At 37.7% G+C, this 24,056-nt stretch overlaps 1 protein-coding gene across 8 annotated transcripts in view; it reads right to left on the bottom strand.

The window, feature by feature from the left end:
* Positions 1–24,056, bottom strand: part of MAP2K5 (mitogen-activated protein kinase kinase 5) — a 257,977-nt gene that overhangs the window by 178,349 nt on the left and 55,572 nt on the right. For all 8 annotated transcript variants that reach the window (XM_077881620.1, XM_077881621.1, XM_077881619.1 and 5 more), the window contains one exon: positions 22,275–22,339. In XM_077881620.1, coding sequence (XP_077737746.1) covers positions 22,275–22,339 — 65 coding nt within the window. The remainder of the gene's footprint in view (positions 1–22,274; positions 22,340–24,056) is intronic.

Genomic DNA, 24,056 nt, shown 5'->3' with positions numbered 1-24,056 from the left:
TCTGCTCTGTCTAGAATTATGTCTTCTTTTTTCGCCTAAATTTTGTTATTTGTGTCTTCTTTCTGTTGTATTTGGTCATTTTTTCCAAGGAACCAGCTGTTGGTTTTCTTGAGTTGTTTCTTGAATTTTGATTTATTTTTTCTTTAATATTTTTTCCTTCCATTTTCTTTGGTTTTAACCCCTTCCGTCAAAAAAAAAATATATTTTCTGGAGTTAGATGTTAAGCCTATTATTATCCAGTTATTCTTCTCTAATGTTTACATTAAAAAACTATCCTTTAGGTTATGACTTTGTATCACATGAATACTCTAGGTTTTCTTCAGTTGTAAATGTTTTTATTCCATTATAATGTATTATACAACCCAGAGGTTATTCAGACATGTGCATTTTAATTTCCAAATGTCTGAAGGTTATTAATTTCCTTTTTCAACTTTTTTAAAAATTATTTTTCTTTTTTTTTAATTTTTATTTATTTATGATAGTCCCACAGAGAGAGAGAGGCAGAGACACAGGCAGAGGGAGAAGCAGGCCCCATGCACCAGGAGCCCGACGTGGGATTCGATCCCGGGTCTCTAGGATCGCGCCCTGGGCCAAAGGCAGGCGCTAAACTGCTGCACCACCCAGGGATCCCTAAAAATTATTTTTTCTTAAAGGAAAACTTTTTTTATATATATTTTATTTATTTATTCACGAGAAACACAGAGAGAGAGGCAGAGACACAGGCAGAGGGAGAAACAGGCTTCCTGCAGAGAGCCTGATGTGGGACTCAATCCCAGGACCCGGGGATCACGACCTGAGCCAAAGGCAGACTCTCAACCACTCACTGATCCACCTGGGTGTCCCTTAATTTGTTTTTTTAACCTACATGGGGTGTGAACTCACAACCCTGAAATTAAAAGTCACATGCTCAACTGACTGAGGCAGCCAGGTGCCCCTTATTAATGATTTTTAAACCACTGTAGTCAAGAAAGAGACCTGTACATTTCAAACGTTATTGAGACTTGTTTTGTGCCCTGGTATGGCTTTTAAAAATCAGGTTTTTTTTACCTGAAAATATCGTATGTTCTCATTTGATTAAGACTTCCATATATGACCATGTAACCAGCCTGTTAATTGTGGTGTTAAAATCTTCTATATGCTTATTAATTTTGGTCTGATTAATCTATTGATTACCAAGAGGCATTCTCCCATTATTACTGTGAATTTATCAAATTTTCCTTGTAATTCTGACAATTTTTCGCTTATGTATCTTAATGTTATGTTATTAGTTACATATAAGTTTAGGGCTGTTTCACAATCATGGTTTTTTTCTTCTATCATCATATAGTAGTCCTTTCCATCCCTAATAATACTTTTTATTTAGTAGGCTAGACACCCAGCATGGAGTCCAATGCAAAGTCCCAACTCACGACTCAGATCAATACCTGACTTGAGATCAAGAGTCAAATGCTTAACTGACTGAGTCACCCAGGTGCCCCCCAATAATACTTTTTTGCCTTAAAATATTTTTTCTCTTATATTAATATAACTACAGCTTTCATTTTATAAGTTTTTACTGGTATCTTTTCCCCATCCTTTTCCTTTCAACCTTTCTCTGTCTTTATATTTTAGGAATGTATTCTAAAAGTCTAAAATAGCATATAACATTATTTTTAAAAGTTCCATCTAAACAATCTATTGTCAACATATTTATTTTAATTACTGATGTTTATTGTCTGTTTATATTAACTGTAATTACTGATATATTTGCATCTATTCCTACCACTGATTCATCTACTTTACACCTCTCTCTTTACTATATCAGATTATTATCCTTTTATTCCTTCTATTTGTTTTGAAGTTATACATCCATTTTTGGCCTTTTAGTTGTTATCCATTCAACTTTTAATAATCATAATTGATTTAACAAAATACTAATTTAACATTAGTATTCTCTCAAACAATATAAAAATCTTAGAATGGGGTGCCTGGGTGGCTCAGTGGTTAAGTGTCTGGTTCAGGTCATGATCCTGGGGTCCTGGGACTGAGTCCTGTGTCAGGTTCCCTACTCAGTGGGGAGTCTGCTTCTCCCTCTCTCTCTGACCCTCCCCCTATACTGCTCATGCTCTTGCTTTCTCTCTCTCTCAAATATATAAATTTTAAAAATATTTTTTTATAAAAGATATTTCTAAAAAAAAATCTTAGAATATTTTAATTCCAATCAGCCTTTCTCACCCTATTTTGTCTAGTCTTCAGTTTGACTCCATTTTGACATCCCTGAATTAATCATGACTATGGTTGTTTTATATAGTCAGGTTTATCTAAATAGTCACCGCTCCTTCCTTCATTTTTATTCCTTCCTGGATGCAGTTGGATTCAGTTTCTTTCTACCCAAAGTACTTTTCTCAGTAATAAACTAATCCTCTCTCCTCCCCTATTTATCTCTCTCTCTCTCTCTCTGCCAATACACACACACACACACACACACACATTTGCATTCATTTCTGAAGATGTATTTATTTTCCCTCACTCTTGATCGATAGTTTAACCAAGACAAATATTTTGTCTTAGTCTTTTAAAGATACTGTTTTGTTTTCTTTCAGCTTTTATTACTGTTATTGAAATTCTGCTGCACCCAATTTGCTGGCCAATACAAAGCCACTGAAGGCTTTTGGATAGAATAGTGATATGATTAGAACTTAATTTTAAAATCCTTACTCTGGGGATCCCTGGGTGCCGCAGCGGTTTGGCGCCTGCCTTTGGCCCAGGGAGTGATCCTGGAGACCCCGGATCGAATCCCACGTCGGGCTCCCGGTGCATAGAGCCTGCTTCTCCCTCTGCCTATGTCTCTGCCTCTCTCTCTCTCTCTGTGACTATCATAAATAAATAAAAATTTAAAAAAAATAATAATAAAAATAAAATCCTTACTCTGGTTGCAGATTACCACCAAAAAGGAAACCAGAGAAAGGAAGGAGCACTTAAAAAGCTGTTATAGTAATCTATGCAAGAAGTGGTAAAATGAACCCAGGCAGTAATTGTGAATATGGAGAGAGGGAAAAAGATACAAAAGCCTTTGGCCAGAGAGAATTTATAAAAAATGAGGATGAGCAAAATAAACCTAAATTTCAAGCTATTAGAATTATAGTATTTATTCACAGAAATAGAAGAACTTTACCTAGTTAACCTTACATTATGCAATCTGGTACTTTTTAGCTCCATGAAAGCCAACAGGACTTGGTAAATCTAGTGGATTGTCTGGGAGAAAAAGAAGAATCAAGAATGATTGCAAGTTTCTGTCATGAGCAACTTATAGAACAGTTTCCATTTACCAAGCAAGACTAGAAAAACTGTAGAGGGCGCAGCTTTCAGAGGAAATCAAGAATCCAATTTTAAGTAATTTTAAAGCTCTAAAAGACATCCAACTGGTACCTAGATAGAAGCTTGGGACAGAGGAGTGGATAAGATAAGAGATACACTTTCGGGTTTTACCAACATATAGACAATATGTAAAGTCACGGAACTACAAAAACTCTTAGGAATTTAATTAATTAGGGATGAGGTCTGAGGACTGAATGTGAGGCACTCCAAATTCAGAAGTCAGAAAGGTGAGAAAAAACAATTAAGGAGATGAAACAGTACAGACAGTAAGCCAGCAATAGCACCCAGAGAATGGTGTCCTAAAGGCCCTGAATGTTGGTGTTACCTCCCACACTGCCAAGTGCAGTTCCTTGCCAGAGTAGGTATTCAAAAAGCCACATGACTGATTTCAAAGCAATACTTGAGACAAATGAATTAATTCTATTATGTGCTCCTTGGAATTTTAAAGATGAGTCTAATACAATATATACAAGGCTAAAATGGTGGACTCAACTTCATCTAAATCCTAATGAGGATATGTTAAAAGATACATCAGTCCAGTGAATACACTGAATTTCTGTAAGAATCTTTAAAAGTGTGTAAAGAAAAATTTCAAAACAAAATGTTAAAAACCCCTATATTCACACAGCACATAAGGGAGAAACAACCTGTGTTCATATTCCAACATCTGGACTCTCACACAAATTTATGTCATGCATAAGATCAACCGCATCTGTATTTTACAATGTTTACTGAAATTATTTATGCTTAGAATTTCAAGTTCTAGGAGAACCAAAAAAATATAAATCGTCCCAGCTGACTCCTGTTCACAAAATAAATAACCTAGAGCTGATCATACATTTTCTGATAAAGCTTGTATAATCTCATACAATTAAAGCAGGCATCTAATTTCTATGGCACTATTCCGCAGATTAATTTCTATACATGCTCTAATCAAATTATCTTAAATTGTGAAGAGAAAAAAATTATAATAGGGAATATCTGTGCTTCTCTACCAATTGTGAGGTAGGATATAATTTAAGAATGGAGGGGCTGGGCAGCCCCACGGCTCAGCAGTTTAGCACCGCCTTTGGCCCAGGGCGTGATCCTGGAGACCTGGGATCAAGTCCCACATCAGGCTCCCTGCATGGAGCCTGCTTCTCCTTCTGCCTGTGTTTCTGCCTCTCTCTCTCTCTCTTCTTTGTGTTTTTCATGAATAAATAAAATCTTAAAAAAAAAAAATGGAGGGGCTGACCTAAGGTCTGATTGTAAATATTTCAAGGTTCAGTAAAACTGATAATATATGTAATAAATGCCAATTTGTCAGCAAAATGGTCGTCAAAATGAGTAGGGAAACATCTTTCCTTTTTTTTTTTTTTGCCCCTTGGAACAAGGATCCCAAGAGTAACTGCATATATGGTAACTTTTTTTTTTTTTTTTTTTTTTTTTTATTTATGATAGTCACAGAGAGAGAGAGAGGCAGAGACACAGGCAGAGGGAGAAGCAGGCTCCATGCACCGGGAGCCCGATGTGGGATTCGATCCAGGGTCTCCAGGATCGCGCCCTGGGCCAAATGCAGGCGCCAAACCGCTGCGCCACCCAGGGATCCCTATATGGTAACTTTTAATCACAATGTCAAAACAAGAACTGTACCTCCACTGTCCTGTGAAGGAGAGAGGCACTCCTGTCATACACCATGTGGAATAAATGCCATTGTCTTCAATTCTACTTCTCACATAACATACTTTAGAGAAGGTTAGTGAAAAGAGGAACATGATTACTCTGTGAATTATTTATAGAGTGCTATCAATTGTTGGGAAATTCTCTAAATGGATGGGAAATCTAAGAAAACTAAAATGGTGAAACCAAAAGTTAAGATCTGGCTTAAGAAGTAATCAGTAATCAAAAAGGGATGGTCTTAGTTCAGGTAAGCAAGAAAGAACATGATGTTTATCTATGTTGTTCCCTGGATCTCCTAGAGGATAGGTAAAAGGCAAGAAAGTAAATAAAGGCCATTTTAAATAAAATAAAAGTTACAAATGCATTTGCTATTATTCACTTGCCTCAGATATAGTTAATGGCTTTTCTAAATGATAAAATCAGGCTCTTTTTCAGGTAAAGATTTCAGGTTGTGGGATATACTGGGTAGTCTGCTTCTCTGTTCTTTGAATGCCATAGAGATCCAGGACATCCATCAAAGACAGAGCAGAATAAAGGAGACAAGGTGAAAGAGAAACCTCTCTCTGATCTCAGTCATTACAACAAAAAGTATGATTGGAAGGAGACAAACCACTGTCTAAAATGAGATTTTTTTTTTATTAGTTATCCATTTTAATTATCTATGCAACTCTTAATTCTCATTAGCATAGAAAGTTAGAGTTGGCCACATTCAGATTTAATTACTGAATCTATATCTTTATTTAAAAAATTGGTATCTGTTAAAGCTGATACCATACCTCTAATATCTTATCTGATGTGTGATTACCAGTTTCCATACTTAGAGATGCTGTTTCCTTGCTTGTCATGTCATATTTTATTTATTGATCAAAAAAAGGAACTCTGGGGATCCCTGGGTGGCGCAGCGGTTTAGTGCCTGCCTTTGGCCCAGGGCGTGATCCTGGAGACCCGGGATCGAGTCCCACGTTGGGCTCCCAGTGCATGGAGCCTGCTTCTCCCTCTGCCTATATCTCTGCCTCTCTCTCTCTCTCTCTGTGTGACTATCATAAATAAATTTAAAAAATTAAAAAAAAAAAGGAACTCTGACTTTATGTAAATTTAGAGTAACAAATGGAAGTCTTTTTCTAACTCAGAAGTTTTTCCATCTCAAACTCTTTTATAGCCAGGGGCACCGGGGTGGCTTAGTTGGTTAAGTGTCTGACTCTTGATTTTTGGCTCAGATCATGATCTCAGTGTGGGGCTCTGTGCTGGGCATGGAGCCTGCTTAAGATTCTCTCTCTCTCCCTCACACTGTGCTCCTCCCCCGCTCATACTCACTCTCTTCCTCTCCCTCTAAAAAATTAAAAATAGGGTATCTGGGTAGCTCAGCAGTTGAGTGTCTGCCTTTGGCTCAGGTCGTGATCCCAGGTTCCTGGGATCAAGGCCCACATCAGGCTCCCCGGAGGGAGTCTGCTTCTCCCACTGCCTATGTCTCTGCCTCTGTGTGTCTCTCATGAATAAATAAATAAAATAAAAAAATCAAAAAATAAATTAAATAAATAAATAAATAAATAAATAAATAAATAAAATAAGGAACCTGAGCATTGACTGTACTACATTATGCTAAAAGATGATAAGGCTGAATGATTCTGCAGCCAATACCTAACACGTGAGACACATTTCTTTGCCTTCATAAAAGTTAAGTACATAAATGCATGTGAGTATGTACAGAAATCCAAAATTAAGAATTTTTTGTTACCTTGTGAGAGTAAGTTTTAATACCCTTGGATATCATCCTTTAATTCAGTGTCACATTTTCAGTAAACACATGTGAATTAGCTGTATTTCAAAGTTAATGAAAATTTTGTTTTATTGCTTGAGGTTTCAGAGATCTGTTCTTGTGCTAGACTTCTTTGGGGTGGATTTTACCAATATGTCACATACTAAAATAGCCATCCACGGGAAAAAAAAAAATCAAACAGTTTCAGGGAAATCAACACTGACAGTTGTGCCTTCCATAATAGATAAACACATTAGCCAGGCTCTAGCTGTTAAAGTAGGAAATCCAAAGTAAACAGCAGTTGTAAAAAGAAGCTTTTATGTAAACTGTACTAGTTCAAATAGCAATCTATGCCAACCTTCCTTCTGCCTAAAAATCCATTATAAATGCCTGACTACCGATTTTAAAATAATCTGTGGTTAAGCAATAGAACCCCTCCCCCCCAGATTATTTAAGTATCAAATCAAACATGTCATTACGTTATAGATGTTAACAACTCTCTCAAGATGCTGATTATCCATAGGGTGTTACTGGTTGCTAACCTAGGATATGGGGAACTTGGCAGGGTTGGAAAGAATTCTAGTCAGAGAAAAGCTACTGGGACCCTACATCTGATCCTTTCTCATTCTTTCTAATTACTCTGGTTATATACCCTTTTCTGCTCCCCACATGCCTCAGTTAATGTTGTCACCACTGCCTTCATATTTCTTCTATAAGTTGATGCAGCCTGGTTCAAGCCTTTAACACTCCCCACATCAACTAGAGTAATGTCTTTTCATATATGTCCTAAATACCTTGGAGATCAAGGAAGCTACAGTCACAGTGATCTCTTGATCAAAGGTTTGGAAAGAATGGGATGGGCAAAACAGAGAGGCAAGAAATATAAAGCTGAATGATGGCAATGAAAGAAATACAGGACTGAGGCAAATACAGGACGTGGGGAAAAATAGGATCACCTCGAGGATTAAGGACCTGGGACACTTCTCCCCTGAAATGACTTAATTACAATATAGTATCTGCTCACAGTTTCTTAGTGAAGAGTTAACAATAAATCACTTTCTAAAATCAGAAACAAGAATGGCTATTTCAGAAAACCTCCATAAGCTAGTAATTAATATTCTATTGTGCTTCATAGTTTATCTTTTTTTATAGAGAGAAGCTATTTGATTTGCACAAAAATTTCTTGTTCTTATTATCCTTACTTTATAGATAAGGAAACCAAAGCTTGATGGGGTTAAGAACTGCTTCAAGATTCTGATAAGCATTAGAGGATTCAAATCCTTGGAAGCCAAATCCAACGCCATGCCCCAATAAGCCTGAGCAAACACAAATGCATTGCTTCTAGATCCTCTAACTCAAGTTGTCTTCAAAGTTCTCTGGATATGGTCAGTGTTGATTTTTAAAAAGCAATAGGAAAAATCGATTGAATGACTCACTTTTCAGAGCTGCATTAACTTTTTCAGGCCACTGGGGTACTATTTACTAAATTACCTCTCCTAGAACACTAAATAGTACCCTAGTGGGTCAAAGAGTAAATGCACCTCTGAAAAGTGAGCCATTTATTCCCTTCTTCCCTGTAGTACAAGATGTAATATGTCCCCTATGACAGAAATATTAACCCATTTCCATTAAAAACTCAAGAAATTGTTCCAGACTAGAGAAAATGGGTATGAGGACTCTTCCCAAAGCAAAAATCTTTCTTCTATAACCCTGTCCACAATATTGTTGAAAAGTCAACATGTACTTATATAATACTTGTTTTTTATTCACTGGAGATTGATCAAGACCTCAAAACAAAATAAAATGATGGTTTTCAGCAGAGAGATGCATAGGATATCATGATGGCTAGTTTTATCCTGTACTACAGTATTTTTAAAAAATCATCTCAAGTGGTCATCTTATGAAATAAGATCTACATCACCAACAGCTGTTCTTTAACATATCTCATGACATTACAGGTTATCCCTTTGCCAGAAAAACAAAAAATTCCTTGGCTAACAAGTAAGTATATTATTACTTGTAATCTCTATAAAGGCCAAAGCCTCTGGATACATTTTTTAGTTGCCTTAGGAATAGCTATTGAGTGATTTCACACTTGTGAGATACCTCGACAAAGCAAGACTTTAGGTTTTCAGCACTGTTAGTCCCTTACTCTTCTGGAAGATGGCTATGCAATGAAAACAAGACAACTTTAATTTAAGAATCATCCAGCTTCTAATTAAACTGCCATAGGCAGCTGGTTGGATAAGTTTTAATCAGTTTCAATCACCTATTGATTGGTATACTGAAGCCTAAAAAATTAAAAGTAAAAGATGATTGGGGAATTGTCCCATCTCAGAACAACAGTAGAGGCCTCTGTAAATAACTCCTCTTTTAACCATCAGCTAAATGAACACTTCAATGCTGCAGTACAAAGTCTTCTGCAAAATTACTTTAACTAACAAGCAGAAATTTATCAGCTTCAGCCAAAATCAATGCTGAAATCAATTTGAACACTGGTTGTGTCTAAAGGGGCTCATTGGCAATTTAGGGAAATTACACCATGTAAATGCCTGTGCTTTAATTGAACAGTTTCATCAACTAGGCTGTGATTGCTGTCCATTCATTTATTTACTTTCGCTGCAGCTACCATTCTGCAAAGGAATGGCTTTTGTCAGGCTGGAGAGAGGCACTTTATCTTCATTTTGTGCACTTTTGTGCATAACAGACTTCATGAAACAGGCATATCATGACTAGGGTCAAAACAAACCTGAAGGGACTTGTCCTTTCACATAAAAACTGAACACTCAAACTACCATCATACCTTCTACGATTTGGGGACTGTCATCTTTAAACCCAATAACACGAAGGAATTTGAGTGACTTCTCTGCACATGGCACTGTGCCTCTGTATTGAGGAGCTATGTTTTGGACAAAAGAAGGAAAAGCATTTGGATTCTAAATTCAGTTCGACCACATTCTTTCTGAAGAATCTTTAGTGACTTCCAAAATTATAAAAACTATATTGGATCAATCTCTTCATACATGAAGCAACATTGTGTTTTATAAAGTCCCTTGAGACTAGTCAAGAGATAGTCTCCTCAAATCCATTCAGGAGACTAAGGCTTAAATATGTCACATAGACTTTTAAAGATTAAGGAGGGGAGAAAGGGAGAGGAGTCTGTGTGGGAGGAGAAAAATGAACTTCCTTGTAAAAACCAGCAGCCAAAAACATGAAAGAGGTCCCCAAAATGACTTAAAGGCATACACAAATGCACTCATAAAATCATGGACAAGGAAAAAACCCAGATATAACTTCTGGAGAATCATATGCTGAAATGACTCGAGTTTAGAAAGCATTAATGTTTTTGACATTAGATTAATTAAGATTACAGGCTCTAGGGAAGGAAAGAAGATAGCTGTTCAGTCACATGGGTCATCTGTAAGGTACATGTGCCTGATGCAAAAGTAAAAAGTACAATTGTAATATATTTGCTAGAACACACCTGCAGAAATTCTTAGACTTGCACGTACTTAGTTCCTCATAGAACCAAGTGGAATTATTCACCAGGAAGGGCACCAGGAAGGGACTATTAACAATGAAGTATGAGTTTTGGTGGTGGTTCTATCCCTGTCTTATTTTGAATACTCAGGGAAATCTATTAATTGTGGTGTTTCGGTCTTTTCACGGGGTCAAATGAGGACAGTGATACCTATTCTACTGAGCTATATCTCAGTGCTACTGGAGGCCAACCCTGGGTGTGTGATGGTGGCCCAGTTTGGAGGTCTGAGCACCTCCTGTGATTTGGATATAATGGAGGCCGGCAGGATCTTGAAACCTACTGGGGCTGCTAGGGATGCAGAGAAACTTCTCATTTGCCCTTTTAGTCAGCTACCCCAGCTGTTGTACTCTGCCAGACTCACTAGGAATTGCCTTCAAAAAAAGTTAAAAGGAAGAAGAAATAAATGGTGTGCAGAACCTTAACTTAGTACATGTGTTTGTGGTAAAAATGCATTCTGTAATTTAATCCCATGTATGCTTTTCCCTGCCACTCCAAAGTTTCACTGGCTATCCATCTTGTTGCTGAGACAATATAAAAATATATTTTATTCATAGTTTTTAGATAACGTTTCTGAAAATTTAATTACAGTTTAATTAGTTTTATGTTTATTGACTAAGTATATTGTTACATTTTGCTGCTATAGTTAGCAGTTGTAATAGAATCAGAATGTTTGAGAACCTTATACAATATGTATTTTCCAAATACACTAAGCTTGTTAAAATGGTATATTGATTGTGCCTTAAAGCAAGTTCTAATTTTGTCTTAACATTTTTCACTTCATTATTTGAATTCACCAAACAAAAACCATGAACTCTGCTTTTAGCAATAATACTGAACATTCTTTTTCTTTCTTTCACAAATATTGACATGGAAAAGTATAGAAGTTTTAGGGTTAAGAGGATAACATAATACAAAGTCACAACTAAAAAGCAAAGTAGTGTTTAAAGAAACTTTATGCTTAATTCCCACAACCTAAGTACCTATTGCTATTTCCCCTTTAATTTGGTCATCTGCTCCTCCAATTTAACATTAGTGCACAAATCAGAACCAAAACATATTTCACTCTGGTAAGGTGGCAATTTAACAGAAACACAGTCTCTTATATCTAAGTAACTAACAACAGAACAACAGAGAAAAAAAAAAAAAAGTTATACACACTAAATGTCTTTTGGACTTTCCAGTGAATTATTTTCCCATAAAAGCAATTTAGGTAAATACCCTAGATGCTATGGTGTACAAATATTTGCTTGTGCTATATGCCAACCAAGACACTACGTTTTGCTAACACATTGGATATTGTAAAATACCAAAAAAAAAAATAATGTGTCTCATAAATCAAGAAATGCACCACCTCCACTAGCATAACCATACAGTTAATCTAGGGATTCAATTATTAAACTCTGAGTTTTTGATAAGGAAAGAGACCCAAAGGATAGAATAACAAGCTATGCTGCAATAGCTCCGTCAGCCAAGAAATGATCATTTTAACAGCTCCTAAAGAGCCTCTAAAATTAACTAGAGATGGTACAGCACTGACTTTCAGAATTATTTATATCTTATATCCAAAACTAATTTGAATTAAAAATTAGGAAAGTCAGAAAGTGAATGGCAAATAGAAAACTCCTGGCTTGGGGTGCCTCAGTGGCTCAGTTGGTTGAATGTCCAACTCTTAGTTTTGGCTCAGGTCATGATCTTGGGGTCATGAGCTCAAGAAGGAGCCAGGTCAGTGCAGAGTCTACTTGTTCCTCTCCCCTCTCCTCTGCCCCTCCCCTGAGATGTGCATGTGTGTGTGTGGGGGGAGAGTGTGTTTCTGAAAGCTAGTCTCTAATAAATAAACAAATAAATAAACAAACAAAGAAAATCAAAAAAAGAGAAAGAAAAAGAAAGAAAGAAAGAAAGAAAGAAAGAAAGAAAGAAAGAAAGAAAGAAAGAAAGAAAGAAAGAAAGAGAAAGAACGAACGAACCCTTGGTTTGACTTCTAGTCTTCTAAAAATTTTGTATTTGTAAGGTGCATGACTCGATGTTTTGATAACTCAATTTTAGTCTTGATTTGACCTTGTGCATGCCCCTTAAACCCTCCAAGCTTTATCTACCTCACTGGTAGAAAGGGGGTAACCTTCATAGGAAGGATTCAGCAAGGTCTGACAGATCTAGTGAGGTCAGGCCTCTGTCCCATAGCTCTGTTCTCCCCTGAGCTCATTCTACTACACCCACAGTGGCCTGGACACAACATGTTGGAGCCCACCTTTGGGCTTTTGCCAGAGTGCTTCCTTCTGCCTGGGAGGTCCTTCTCCCAGATTTTCCTACAACTGGCTCCTTGTTGTCCTTTAGGTCTGAGCTTAAATATCGGCTCTTCAGAGAAGCCCTGCTGAGCAATGATTTTACATTCTTTACAGCATGTGCAAGGTCTGACACCATCTTACTTTAGTATTCCTTGATTACAGTCTGTGTGCTCCACAAATGTGAGGTTCAGGAGCACAGTGGATTTGTCTCTCTTATTCACTGCTGGACTGTAAGTGCTTAGAGCAGTCCTTGGCAAAGAGTGGACAGTAAGTACAGTTTCCCCTAAAACACCATGGGGGTTAGGGCTTCTGACCACTGGGTAGTCAAAAATCCACATATAATTTTTGACTTTCTGAAAACTTAACTACTAATAGCCCACCATTGACCAGAAGCCTCACTGATAACATGAAGTCAATTAACACATATTCTGTATGTCACATGTATTTATAGTATATTCTTAAAATACATGAAGCTAGAGAAAAAAAAATGTTATTAAGAAAATCATAAAAGGGGGCAGCCCGGATGGCTCAGCAGTTTAGTGCCGCCTTCAGCCCAGGGCCTGATCCTGGAGACCCGGGATTGAGTCCCACATCAGGCTCCCCGTATGGAGCCTGCTTCTCTCTCTTCCTGTGTCTCTGCCTCTCTGTCTCTCTGTCTCTCATGAATAAATAAATAAAATCTTTAAAAAAAAAAAGAAAGAAAGAAAATCATAAGGAAAATACATTTACAGTGCTGTACTATATTTACTGAAAAAAAATCCACATGTAGGTGGATCCATGCAATTCAAACCTGTGTTGTTCAAGTGTCAACTGTATTTGTTTAATGAATAAATGAACAGATAATAAAACCAACTTTTAAAGAATAAAACCAAGTACCACGTGATATAATACTTTTACAGCAGGTGAATGTTGAATTAATTCTGGCCTTAGGAGTGACCTCTGTAATCACGTCATGTCCAGGTCTAAGTGGGAATTCTTTTCTCAGTGGTTCTTTTTTTTTTTAAATAATTTTTAAATTTTTATTTATTTATGATAGTCACACAGAGAGAGAGAGAGAGGCAGAGGGAGAAGCAGGCTCCATCCACCGGGAGCCCGACGTGGGACTCAATTCCGGGTCTCCAGGATCGCGCCCTGGGCCAAAGGCAGGCGCCAAACCGCTGCGCCACCCAGGGTTTCCATCTCAGTGGTTCTGAACACCAGTCATGTTGTTCTGCTTAAGGGAAGTGGGTTCGCACCTCCAGAGCTACCCAGCAACAGACAGTACTCTGCATCCATCCTTGGATTGTGAAGAATCTGCCCCTGCAGGTTAATTCTTGAATCGGTGCCCAAGTTCCTACAGTAGGTGGGATGCAGTGCTCAGCCATGTTAGGGTGCCTGCCCAGACTCATGGGACACAGCTCTCCTCTAGGAGAGACAGTCCAGTGGGAAGAACAAGAGGAGGAGTACACCACTCACTCTAACCCAAGGTAGGCTGGCAGAGACAGTGCAGAAGAACAATTTGAGGCTAGCCTTCAGAAACACACAAAGCAAACCTGTTCCTTGGTCGACAGGAATGCTTTTTTGACTTGTTAAAGTCAGCTGTCATGGAAGCCCTAATTTTCTCTTCTTCAGATAAAAGCTGGCCAATTCCTTCACCTCACCTCCATGAGGCCTTTACTGATTCCTTCTGAGGAAAGAGTAAAAAGCTCATCACCCTGCCTCAGCACCCCACTCAGGGCCTGTGTACAGGCCACACATACAGACAGGTGCCCTAGACTGTGAAGTCCCATACTTACTTTTTCATCTGCCTGGACATGGTCCAAAGAGAGTCAGGCTGCCTTCCTCCCCCACCAGCAAGGTGCCATCCACACAACATGCACTCAGAATGAGGCTGTTCAAGGAATGTACAAAGGAGGGTTTAGGGGGCACAATTCCCAAGCTCCCTATAACTCTCCCCGTGCTTCTCTGGCTGGTCTCTGAACTGTCCACATCTCTCTGTAGAAGAAACTCAGTACCCAGAACGAGACACATGAATCCTAAAGTGGCAATGCTATACGATGAAGTCAAACCCGGATGATGTACCCACTTAATGCAGCCAGAGAAAGGAAAACTAGATCTCCTCCACCCTATAGGAACACAAGTGTGCTAATGGTTATCTGTTCACAATCACTGCTGCTTGGGGACTTCCAACTTCTTTATATATATTTTTCTTTATATTTCTTTATTTATTTTTAAGATTTTATTATTTATTTATTCATGAGAGACACAGAGAGAGAGAGAGACAGAGACACAGGCAGAGGGAGAAGCAGGCTCCCTGCAAGGAGCCCGATGTGGGACTCCATCCTGGATCCCGGGATCAAGCCCTGAGCCGAAGGCAGACACTCAACCGCTGAGCCACCCAGGCATCCCTCAATTTCTTTATAAAGCATTTTTACTAAAATAAAATATTAGAAGAAAGTCTTGCCACTTTAAAACTATTTTTCCCTGAAAGGAGATGGTGTTGAAATACTTCGATTCAGCAAATTCTTACTTGAAATATTACCATAATGTATTGATTTTTACCAGACTCAATTGACTGAAAAGTTGTTTGTATAGCAATATTGGCCAAACCAATATACTAGAACAATTTTGTTACCCATAGTAATCAAGTGCATTTCTGAAGTATAATTATACTGTCATAAAAATAAAGCCAAGATACCCTTTTCCAAGCAATAAAACAATAGAGGCTATAAAATAGGAAGAAGAAAAGGCTAAATAAATGAGATTTTTTAAAATTAAATTTAGTGTCTTTTAAGAACACCTCCACCTCCTCTTCCTTCCCTTAAGCCAAGGTTAGCAGAAAATGATCAATACTTCAATCTCAATAAACTATTTCAATAATAGTTAATTTGGGTGGAAACAGAGTCTGAAAATCTCTGCTCAGCGACCTGTAACATCCTGTCATGTTGGTTGGACGCCAATAATCCATCATTGCCATAATGGATATGAGCACGTGTGAAGTTACAGGAACACGGAATGGGGGAAGCAAAGGTGGGAAAGGTGTAGAGAATCACAAGCTCAGGTCCATTCTTTAGATTCTAATCAATACAATATACATTACCATATGAAACAAACCTGTATCGGTGAATGCCGAGAGAGCGAGAGAGGGAAACATTCATAATTAATTTTATTTGACAAATACTCATTGATTTTCTGGAAATATTAATATCCTTGCTTGTCACATGATACCTTAACACAATCCAGCCATATGCAAGTATTTAATTTTGCATTAAGATGATATCTTGTTTGCTTGTTTAAAATACGATCTTGGCGGCAAGGAAAAGGCTCTTCATTTGATTGGAAATTTAAAGTTAAAATAAATCAAACACTCACCCTAGCTCTTGGGTCAATATCAAAACCACTTAAAAACTACTCTTAAAAAAAAAAAAAAAAAAAAAAAAACTACTCTTAATTTACAAGATGTACCCCAGGGAAAAAATATAAAGGAATGGGGTCACCGACACAGTGGGCAGAGAAGCAGGGGTCAGGCCTACTGCTGATTTGGTTTGGCACCTTTAGGTTGGCCAGTAAAAGAGAAGTGAAAGCTTTCTGGGTACTATGTGGTTCCCAGTATTTTCATTAAGGACACTTTTTCTATTATGCTTTCCCCTCAGGAATCTCATGTTTTGACATATTTTGTTTACTAAACAGCATTTAATTAGACAGCAATTCATGTGTTTTCTCATTTTACATAACTGACCACCAGAGCTTCTGGTTTTCATTAAATACATCATGTTACTGTAATGAGTTGATAAAATTCCAGCTCCAAAACCACAAATATAATGTTTTCCTTGGACTCTACAGCCGTATTACAAGAGCAGAATACAACTTAATAGTTCATGTGATCTCAATTACTATCTCCAAGGACCATCCTCACCTACTGCCCGGCAAATATCTCATAAAATGGATAAGACAAAAGAGAGAAGGAGAGACCAACCCTTTGAGAATTATTATCCTGTCCCTCTTCTTGTTGTCTCTAGATATGGTCAAACTAATTCTTAAATAATGGTTTATATCCAATCTTCAAAACACCATGTTTCCTCATCACTGAGAAAATCCGACCCCAAATCCAGGTTAGACCATTAATGTACTAGAAAGGGACCGGAGGCAGAAAATTCATTACTGTTTCCAAACACCTACACACTAGAATACAGGACCAAAAATCTGAGTCTAGTCTTAGGCTGACTGATTTACATTAAGGAAAAAAATAAAGGATGATCCCTAAGTGCTTGCTGGCTAACTGACTTATTAGCATGATTTAAATCCTAAGAGTTAAATATTACTTTATTTCTGGACCTAGAGCTTAAGTGACTCCATCAAACAATGCCCCGAGGGAGCAAAGAATCTGAGTGACTGGCCTTCATTATCATAGGATGTTTCCAAAGTAAGTGGGCCTGTTAATTACTTTCATTTCAATGTGACATACTCTCCAAAAAAAAGAGGACAGTAACTCTGATGTTGAGTTAATGGATGCCAAGTACTCGGTTTTAACACCTAAAAGAAAATTCATCACTCAAATATATGCCCTTAGTTTAGAATTCCTATTCTTCCAGGTGAATGTGCTAAAACAATTATGCAAGCTCTAAAACTAGCTAGATATGAGAGAAATGGGAGAATCCAACTAAAAAGGCCTACTAAAACTTGCTTTGGAAAAAAACCCCACTTGCCTCATTCTCATTTCAGTCAACATGTATAAAGCATCTATTCCATCCTTGGGACTGTGCTGAGCACATTAGAAAATATAAGGAAACACAATGGATTCTGCTTGACCTTGAGAAACAACACGGCCTAGGGGAAAAACACAAAGTGAAGAGGAGAGCCACTAGAATTCTGGTTTTGCAGTTGAGTGGCCAAATGCTTATGAGTCCTAGCTTTTTCCAGTGGTAAAATGGGCTCAACATTTTGCCAGGTGTCCTAGAACAATCTGAAAATAAACTATGATAAAAGAGAAAATACTCTGGAACTTCTAAACAATCATTATATATAAGGTATAACAAACCGCATTCATGACACAACTAGTGAATAGCAGGAAACATAGAGGTGTATGTATCATAATATAATACAGAATTTCTTAAAGGTAATTAAACACAAATCTAACACAGTTCAACATCTGAGATGTTTGTAGATGTTCTTCAAAAAAAGAGCCCCATGGTCAAGTAAGTGTAGGAGGCACAGGGCTTAGTAATGTTTCTATTATTAGCACTACCATTGAACCAGTAGGTAACATTTAGTCGGTCATAGTGCTGAGCCTTTTCTATGCAACATCTCATTTAACCTCATAACAACCTTATTACATGTTATTATTCCCATTTTACACACGGGCAAACCGAGGCAGAAGACATTATGTAACTTTCCACAGGTCACACAGCTAGTGGCAGATACAGGATACACTTAACCACAACACATACTGTTCTCTACTTTCTCAAAACTTCCAAAATTCACCGTGTCTCTCAGAGGGGGATAGAATATGAGTCATTCCTGAACTTGGGGTTTTTTTGGGAGCAACATGCAGCATTTTGGGAAATGGAACCATAATGAAAGTACATTCATTTTCTTTCCTAAATTATTACTCTTCCTAGGCATAAACTCCACTTTAGTCCAAGGTATTTCCTTTATAATCCATTTCACCCAAATTAGTAATCCAAGAAATACCAATTTAAAATTACCTGCCTGGGTCATTATCATAATACAGAGAATAACTCAGCAGGGGACTATGCACAGCATCCACAATACCCTTGGTTTAAATGTCTGGGTCCAGAATTTCATACTGTATAACTCGGGGGAACAACCAGTCTTAAACGGTGAAAATGTGATCAACTATTAAACAATATATTTTTGCAACTACACATGATGTCCTATCCCTTGAAATTCACAACATCCCATCAAGTGGAGCAAATAAGAAAGAAATATTAAACTTTTGCTTTGCATTTATTAGCTTTATTATACTTTACAAGAAAAAAATTAAATAGGCCCATTAGGCAGTTTTGTTACCAATGAGTGGATTTTCCAATATTTTCTTCATCTAGTTTATGTAGCATAGCCTGTAATGTAATCATTTTGTTTCAAAAAAATCACAGTTTTTATAGTCAACACCATTAAGGTAAACTTAGTGTAGGAGAAAGTCAATCATAACACATCAAACAGTTTTATAGAGACTTTAGTAAAGTGGATTCTCATTTCTTGACGATTAGACCATTTTTTTGGGCTGAACTAAAAGCCAGGGATATAAGAACAATACAATTGAAACCCATGCAGAAATGAAGACCAATGATCAATGACAAGTGGTTATGCAAATTGGTGTCTTTACATTCTCTCCTCTTAAGAATCACCTAAACAATAAGATCAATGAAATGTCTTCTTTGTATAAGAAATACACTACATAAAATAAAGCCTTAAAATGATCACATTACTGCCACTCACCCTCCAAAAACAACCACTGTCAAAAACATATTAAATCCTACAACATGCGGGGCACGCCTGTGTCGCTCAGTCAGTTGAACAGCTGACTCTTGATTTCAGCTCAGCTGAGGATCTCAGGATCCTGGGATGGAGCCCCACCTCAGGCTCAGCACTCAATGGAGTTTGCTTGGGGATTCTCTCTCTTCCTCTCTCTCTCTCTGCTCCTCTCCCAGTTTGAGCATGTGCTCTCTCTCTTTCTCTCTAATAAATCTTTTTTAAAAATAAAAAACTTTTAAAAATATCTTACAACATGCATATTGAGCACTAGCAGAGATAAATAAACAAACTCAGGGTAAGCTGCTAATGTTAATGTAGCATTCCAGCAGTTAAAGAACTTGTGCTAAGGATGTGTAAGATAATGTGGCCCTAATCAAAGGAGAACTTCTAGCCATGCATCTTAGCTAAAAACATGAACAAAGCAAACAAGGAATTAACTGTTTAATGAGTACAGGTTTCAGATTTGCAAGATGAAAAGAGTTCTGGAGATGGATGGTGATCAACAATATGAATGTGCCTAATGCCACTGAACTGTAGGCTTAAAAATGGTGTGGATATAAATTTTATGTTATATGTTCTCACCATGATTAAACAAAGAATAAAACACTAACATGATTTGGGGAGCCTGGGTGGCTCAGTCAGTTAAGTGTCCTGACTCTTGGTTTTGGCTCAGGTCATAATCTCAGGGATCTGAGATGGAGCCCCACATTGGGCTCTGTGCTCAGTGCTCAGCACTCAGCACGGTCTGCATAAGAGAGAGTCTTAAGGGATGCCTGATGCCTGGCTGGCTCAGCAATTAAGCTTCTGCCTTCAGCTCAGGACGTGATCCTGGAGTTTAGGGATTGAGTCCCACATTGGACTCCCTGCATGAAGCCTGCTTCTCCCTCTGCCTGTGTCTCTGCCTCTCTCTCTCTATGTCTCTCATAAATAAATAAATCTTTTTAAAAAGAGAGAATCTTAAGCTCCTCTTCTGCTCCTCCACCCGTCTTTTAAAATAAATAAACCTTTAAAAAACAAACAAACACACAAAAAAACTAACATGATTGTATATTGTAACTTTTCCTTGGTAGATGGGCATGTTATTTCCATTTCCCCTCCCCTTTTCGTTATTAACCTATTTTTAATACATAATCTTAACATCTGGGATATTAGTTCTAATAAAAATCATCTGCTGGAGCTTGGCGGTCTTGTTTCTCCCCCTCCTAGAATAAACCAGGATGGCAAATTCACAATAGAACTTCAATTTCAAAATACGAACATGCTTGCGAGTTAAACATCTGGTTAAATAGAACACATGAATAGGTTAGGCAACTAAAGAAATTATTTTGAATTCCATTTGAAGTCAGAAAAGGAATCCAGAAAGTTGAAAAATTGCTAGAAATCTTTCCTATTTTATTACATCTGGCTATGGAGCATAAAAGTATTAGTAAAAGCAAGGTTGAGGCTTTGAAAATTGCTCCCCACAGGGAACTCAAGAGAAGCAAATCAGAACATGCAGGTTCCTTCTTCTTTCCTTTCTAAGGGCACTTGAACCCAAGGACTTTCAAAACAGGGTAAACATTCAAGTCAGCTAAGACTAAGAAGAAGAGTAAGATGAAGAGATGTTCTTTATGCAGGCCTGGGAGCTGCTTGGGAAGGAATGCTAGTATGACCCAGGGAAGGACAAGAGTGACTCAAATCCATCAGATGCTTCTTTTTTTTTTTAAGATTTATTTATTATTTGTTTGTTTATTTATGATAGACAGAGAGAGAGAGAGAGAGAGAGAGAGAGAGAGAAGCAGAGACACAGGAGGAGGGAGAAGCAGGCTCCATGCTGGGATCCCGGGACTCCAGGATCGCATCCTGGGCCAAAGGCAGGTACTAAACTGCTGAGCCACCCAGGGATTTCCCCCATCAGATGCTTTAGGCATAAAACATCTTACGGGCAGGGCCTCAGGATCATGTAAGCAATATGCTGTTATTTAATTCTCTGAATTATCATAGTGGAAGTACTTAACTTTCAGACCAACTCCTCGCAATACCCAATCATCTGTAGGAAAAAAATAATCCAAATATATGAACATAAGTTCTTAAGGGACTAGATTCAGGAGAATGGACTCATACCCTGGCTCTACCTGCAGAGAAGACTGAAGTCTTGAGTAAGTCAGTTGACTAGAAGAAGCTTCTAACCCTAAGAAAGCTAATTCTATGCCAAGGCTGCGTCTATATGTGGAAGATGTTCTGGGATTTTAGGATGTGACCCTTCATGGTCACCAGGCAATAGTGCAATTTTTATCTATAGTCACGTGGCTAGCAAGCACTTCAAATTCTAAGAACATTAATAACCAATTATAAATTGTTTCACAACTTTGAAGATATATATTAATATCAATGTTAAAACATCTAAGGTAAAAACACAATTATAATGTGATGCAGAGTCAGTGTATATATGGAAAACAGCTCTCTGGAGGAAAGCTTTATTACTCCCTCAGGGCTTTCTTACAGAGTATGGATTTTTTAATTCCTACTGGAATATTTTTCATACACCATTGCAGACTATTAAGTACCAGATATTACATTATGTAGTTTAAACTTTGCACTACTGCATGAGAAAGACTTCCCTGTCGAGAGAACTATTTTTTATGGTTAGCATTTTTTAATATGAAAATGAACACTCCTTTAGGGTAAGATCACTGCTACTGGAATTTGGGAGAATTTTATAACTTAACATATTCATCAATGTGTAGAAACTCTCTCGGGACTCAGGTGAGGAGAGAAGGAAATACAACAGGAAGAGGGCTTGTTAATAACTTACAGTGTTGACACAGGGCACAGCAATGGTATTTATAAAGGTTGTCTTCTACTGGGCACAGCTGTAAAAGGGTAGGGGACTAGCACAGGGTGCTGGCAAGTTTTTAAAAAACTAGTGTGAAAGAGTGAAGGAAAAAAATGCATTAAACTTCAGGCCAGTTAAAGGTATACTCGCTAATGGTGGACTATTAACTGCTCACCCAGGAGAGATGCAGACAGAGAAATATTAAAGAGGCAATATAAATGCACTTTTCCAAGCAATTCCTGAGAAAATAGATGCCTTGCAGAATTTTGGAGTCAAAGTAGAAATAACATTTAAGTGCTGGTGGTCATTTAAAAATCTTTGCCATGGAGAACCTGGGTGCTCACATTTGGCAAAAGTGGATAGAAAGTTTAAACAAAATCGACTACTCACTTGTAGACTGTGCCTCCGTTGCCATGGCCAAGAGTGTCTCGATACCGTATGTCTTGTTCATTCATCTCCACGAGAAAGAAAGAAAAACAAAAAGGGTGTCATGCTGTGGATGGAAATGTCAAGGAAAAGCAACTCTAGGCCATAAACAACAAGCAGTCTGGGTCATTTCAAGTTCAGCTGCAAGAACGAGAAGATCAATACAACATTTGCTGTCCAATTTATAAAAGACGATACCAAGGGACAAAGTGATGGAAAGTTTAATGACAATTTGTTTGCCTGGGTCATTTCATTAAAGTTTGATAAAAGGTGTCAAAATGGAATGATATAACATAGCTCAAAAGGGTCAGGTCAGAGATACTGATAAGAACACAGTCCCCAGTACTACACATAACCAATGCCAAATAGCACTGCACATAACCAAAGTCAAACTTGGGAAGACAACACACACACACACAGACACATGCCCGGTAATCTAATGCACAATCTGTAAGTAAATCAGCCCCTAAAAACTCCTTAGGTGACCTCTTAGCTAACATTAAACAAACTAGCTGAATAATGTTAATGATTTTCCTGAAGTAGATAGAGCTTTTCTTTGGAAACAGTAAATTAGTATACAGCGGTAACTGGGTAGAAATCATATTACGCTGATGGAAAAGGCCCAAATTAGTGCACTTTCAAATGCACATGCAGTCAAATATTGCAATGCAGAAAGGGAAAACATATAAGCATGTGATTCTTATAAACTCAAGTCATTTTCATAATTTAATATGTTAAACAGCATGCATATCTTCCCCAGTTCTGTGAAACTATTACACCACAATTACTACTCTCGTTTGTACTGTGAATAGTAGCTGATTATTTCAGGTCCACAAAATAATGTTTTAGAGTTTTAAAGAACTCCCTAAATTATTTATCAAATGACCTTAAGACCAGTCAGATTATATTTGATGCATTCAGTAATTTTCTACACACTGGTCCAGTTGCTTAAAAATTAACTGCCAACTTTATTCACTAAATGGATTCAATAAAAGTGTTATTTTCCATATAGCTAAAGCTTGGGAAAAGCCATAGTAAGCCCTGAAAAAAAAAAATCAATTTCCAGGGAATTGCATTGCCTTGCATGGGCAGAAAATGGATGGAGTTTTTAATTCAATATCACCTGGAAAAAAAATAGTTTGCTTTCAGACCATTATAGTAAAGCTTTAAATATTTTGCTCTAAACATCCACCACTTGAATAAAACGAGGTTCCATTTATCAAGGGAAATATTTTTCTTCTATACATTTCTGAGGTTGAAGCTTCAGAGAGCCGTGATAATTAGGAATATAGTGCAGGTAACAGAAACAGCTTCCTTTCCAAGGCATTCTGCAAATCCCTAAAAGAATATTGACAGATTAATGTGTAAAAGCCAATTCAACACCAAATTTAATTGTAGTACAACCCGATTGATGCAATTTGCAATCAGCTAATTACTATATTTAGGGTCAGAGGCAAAATGATAGACAAGTCAGAAAAACTGGCAACTATCTTCCTATTTAAGGGAAATTTTGTTCTTCATTATCTTTATATTACTAATGCAGAGAAAAGAAGCCATATTTTAACCTATATAAAAGACAGAACAGGGATCCCTGGGTGGCGCAGCGGTTTGGCGCCTGCCTTTGGCCCAGGGCGCGATCCCGGAGACCCGGGATCGAATCCCACGTCGGGCTTCCGGTGCATGGAGCCTGCTTCTCCCTCTGCCTGTGTCTCTGCCCCTCTCTCTCTCTCTCTCTCTGTGACTATC

The sequence above is a fragment of the Canis aureus genome, chromosome 32, assembly GCF_053574225.1.
Source record: "Canis aureus isolate CA01 chromosome 32, VMU_Caureus_v.1.0, whole genome shotgun sequence".
NCBI classification, from domain to species: Eukaryota; Metazoa; Chordata; class Mammalia; order Carnivora; family Canidae; genus Canis; species Canis aureus.
Note: the sequence above shows the minus strand (reverse complement) of the source record. Positions and strands in the feature narration are given on the sequence as shown.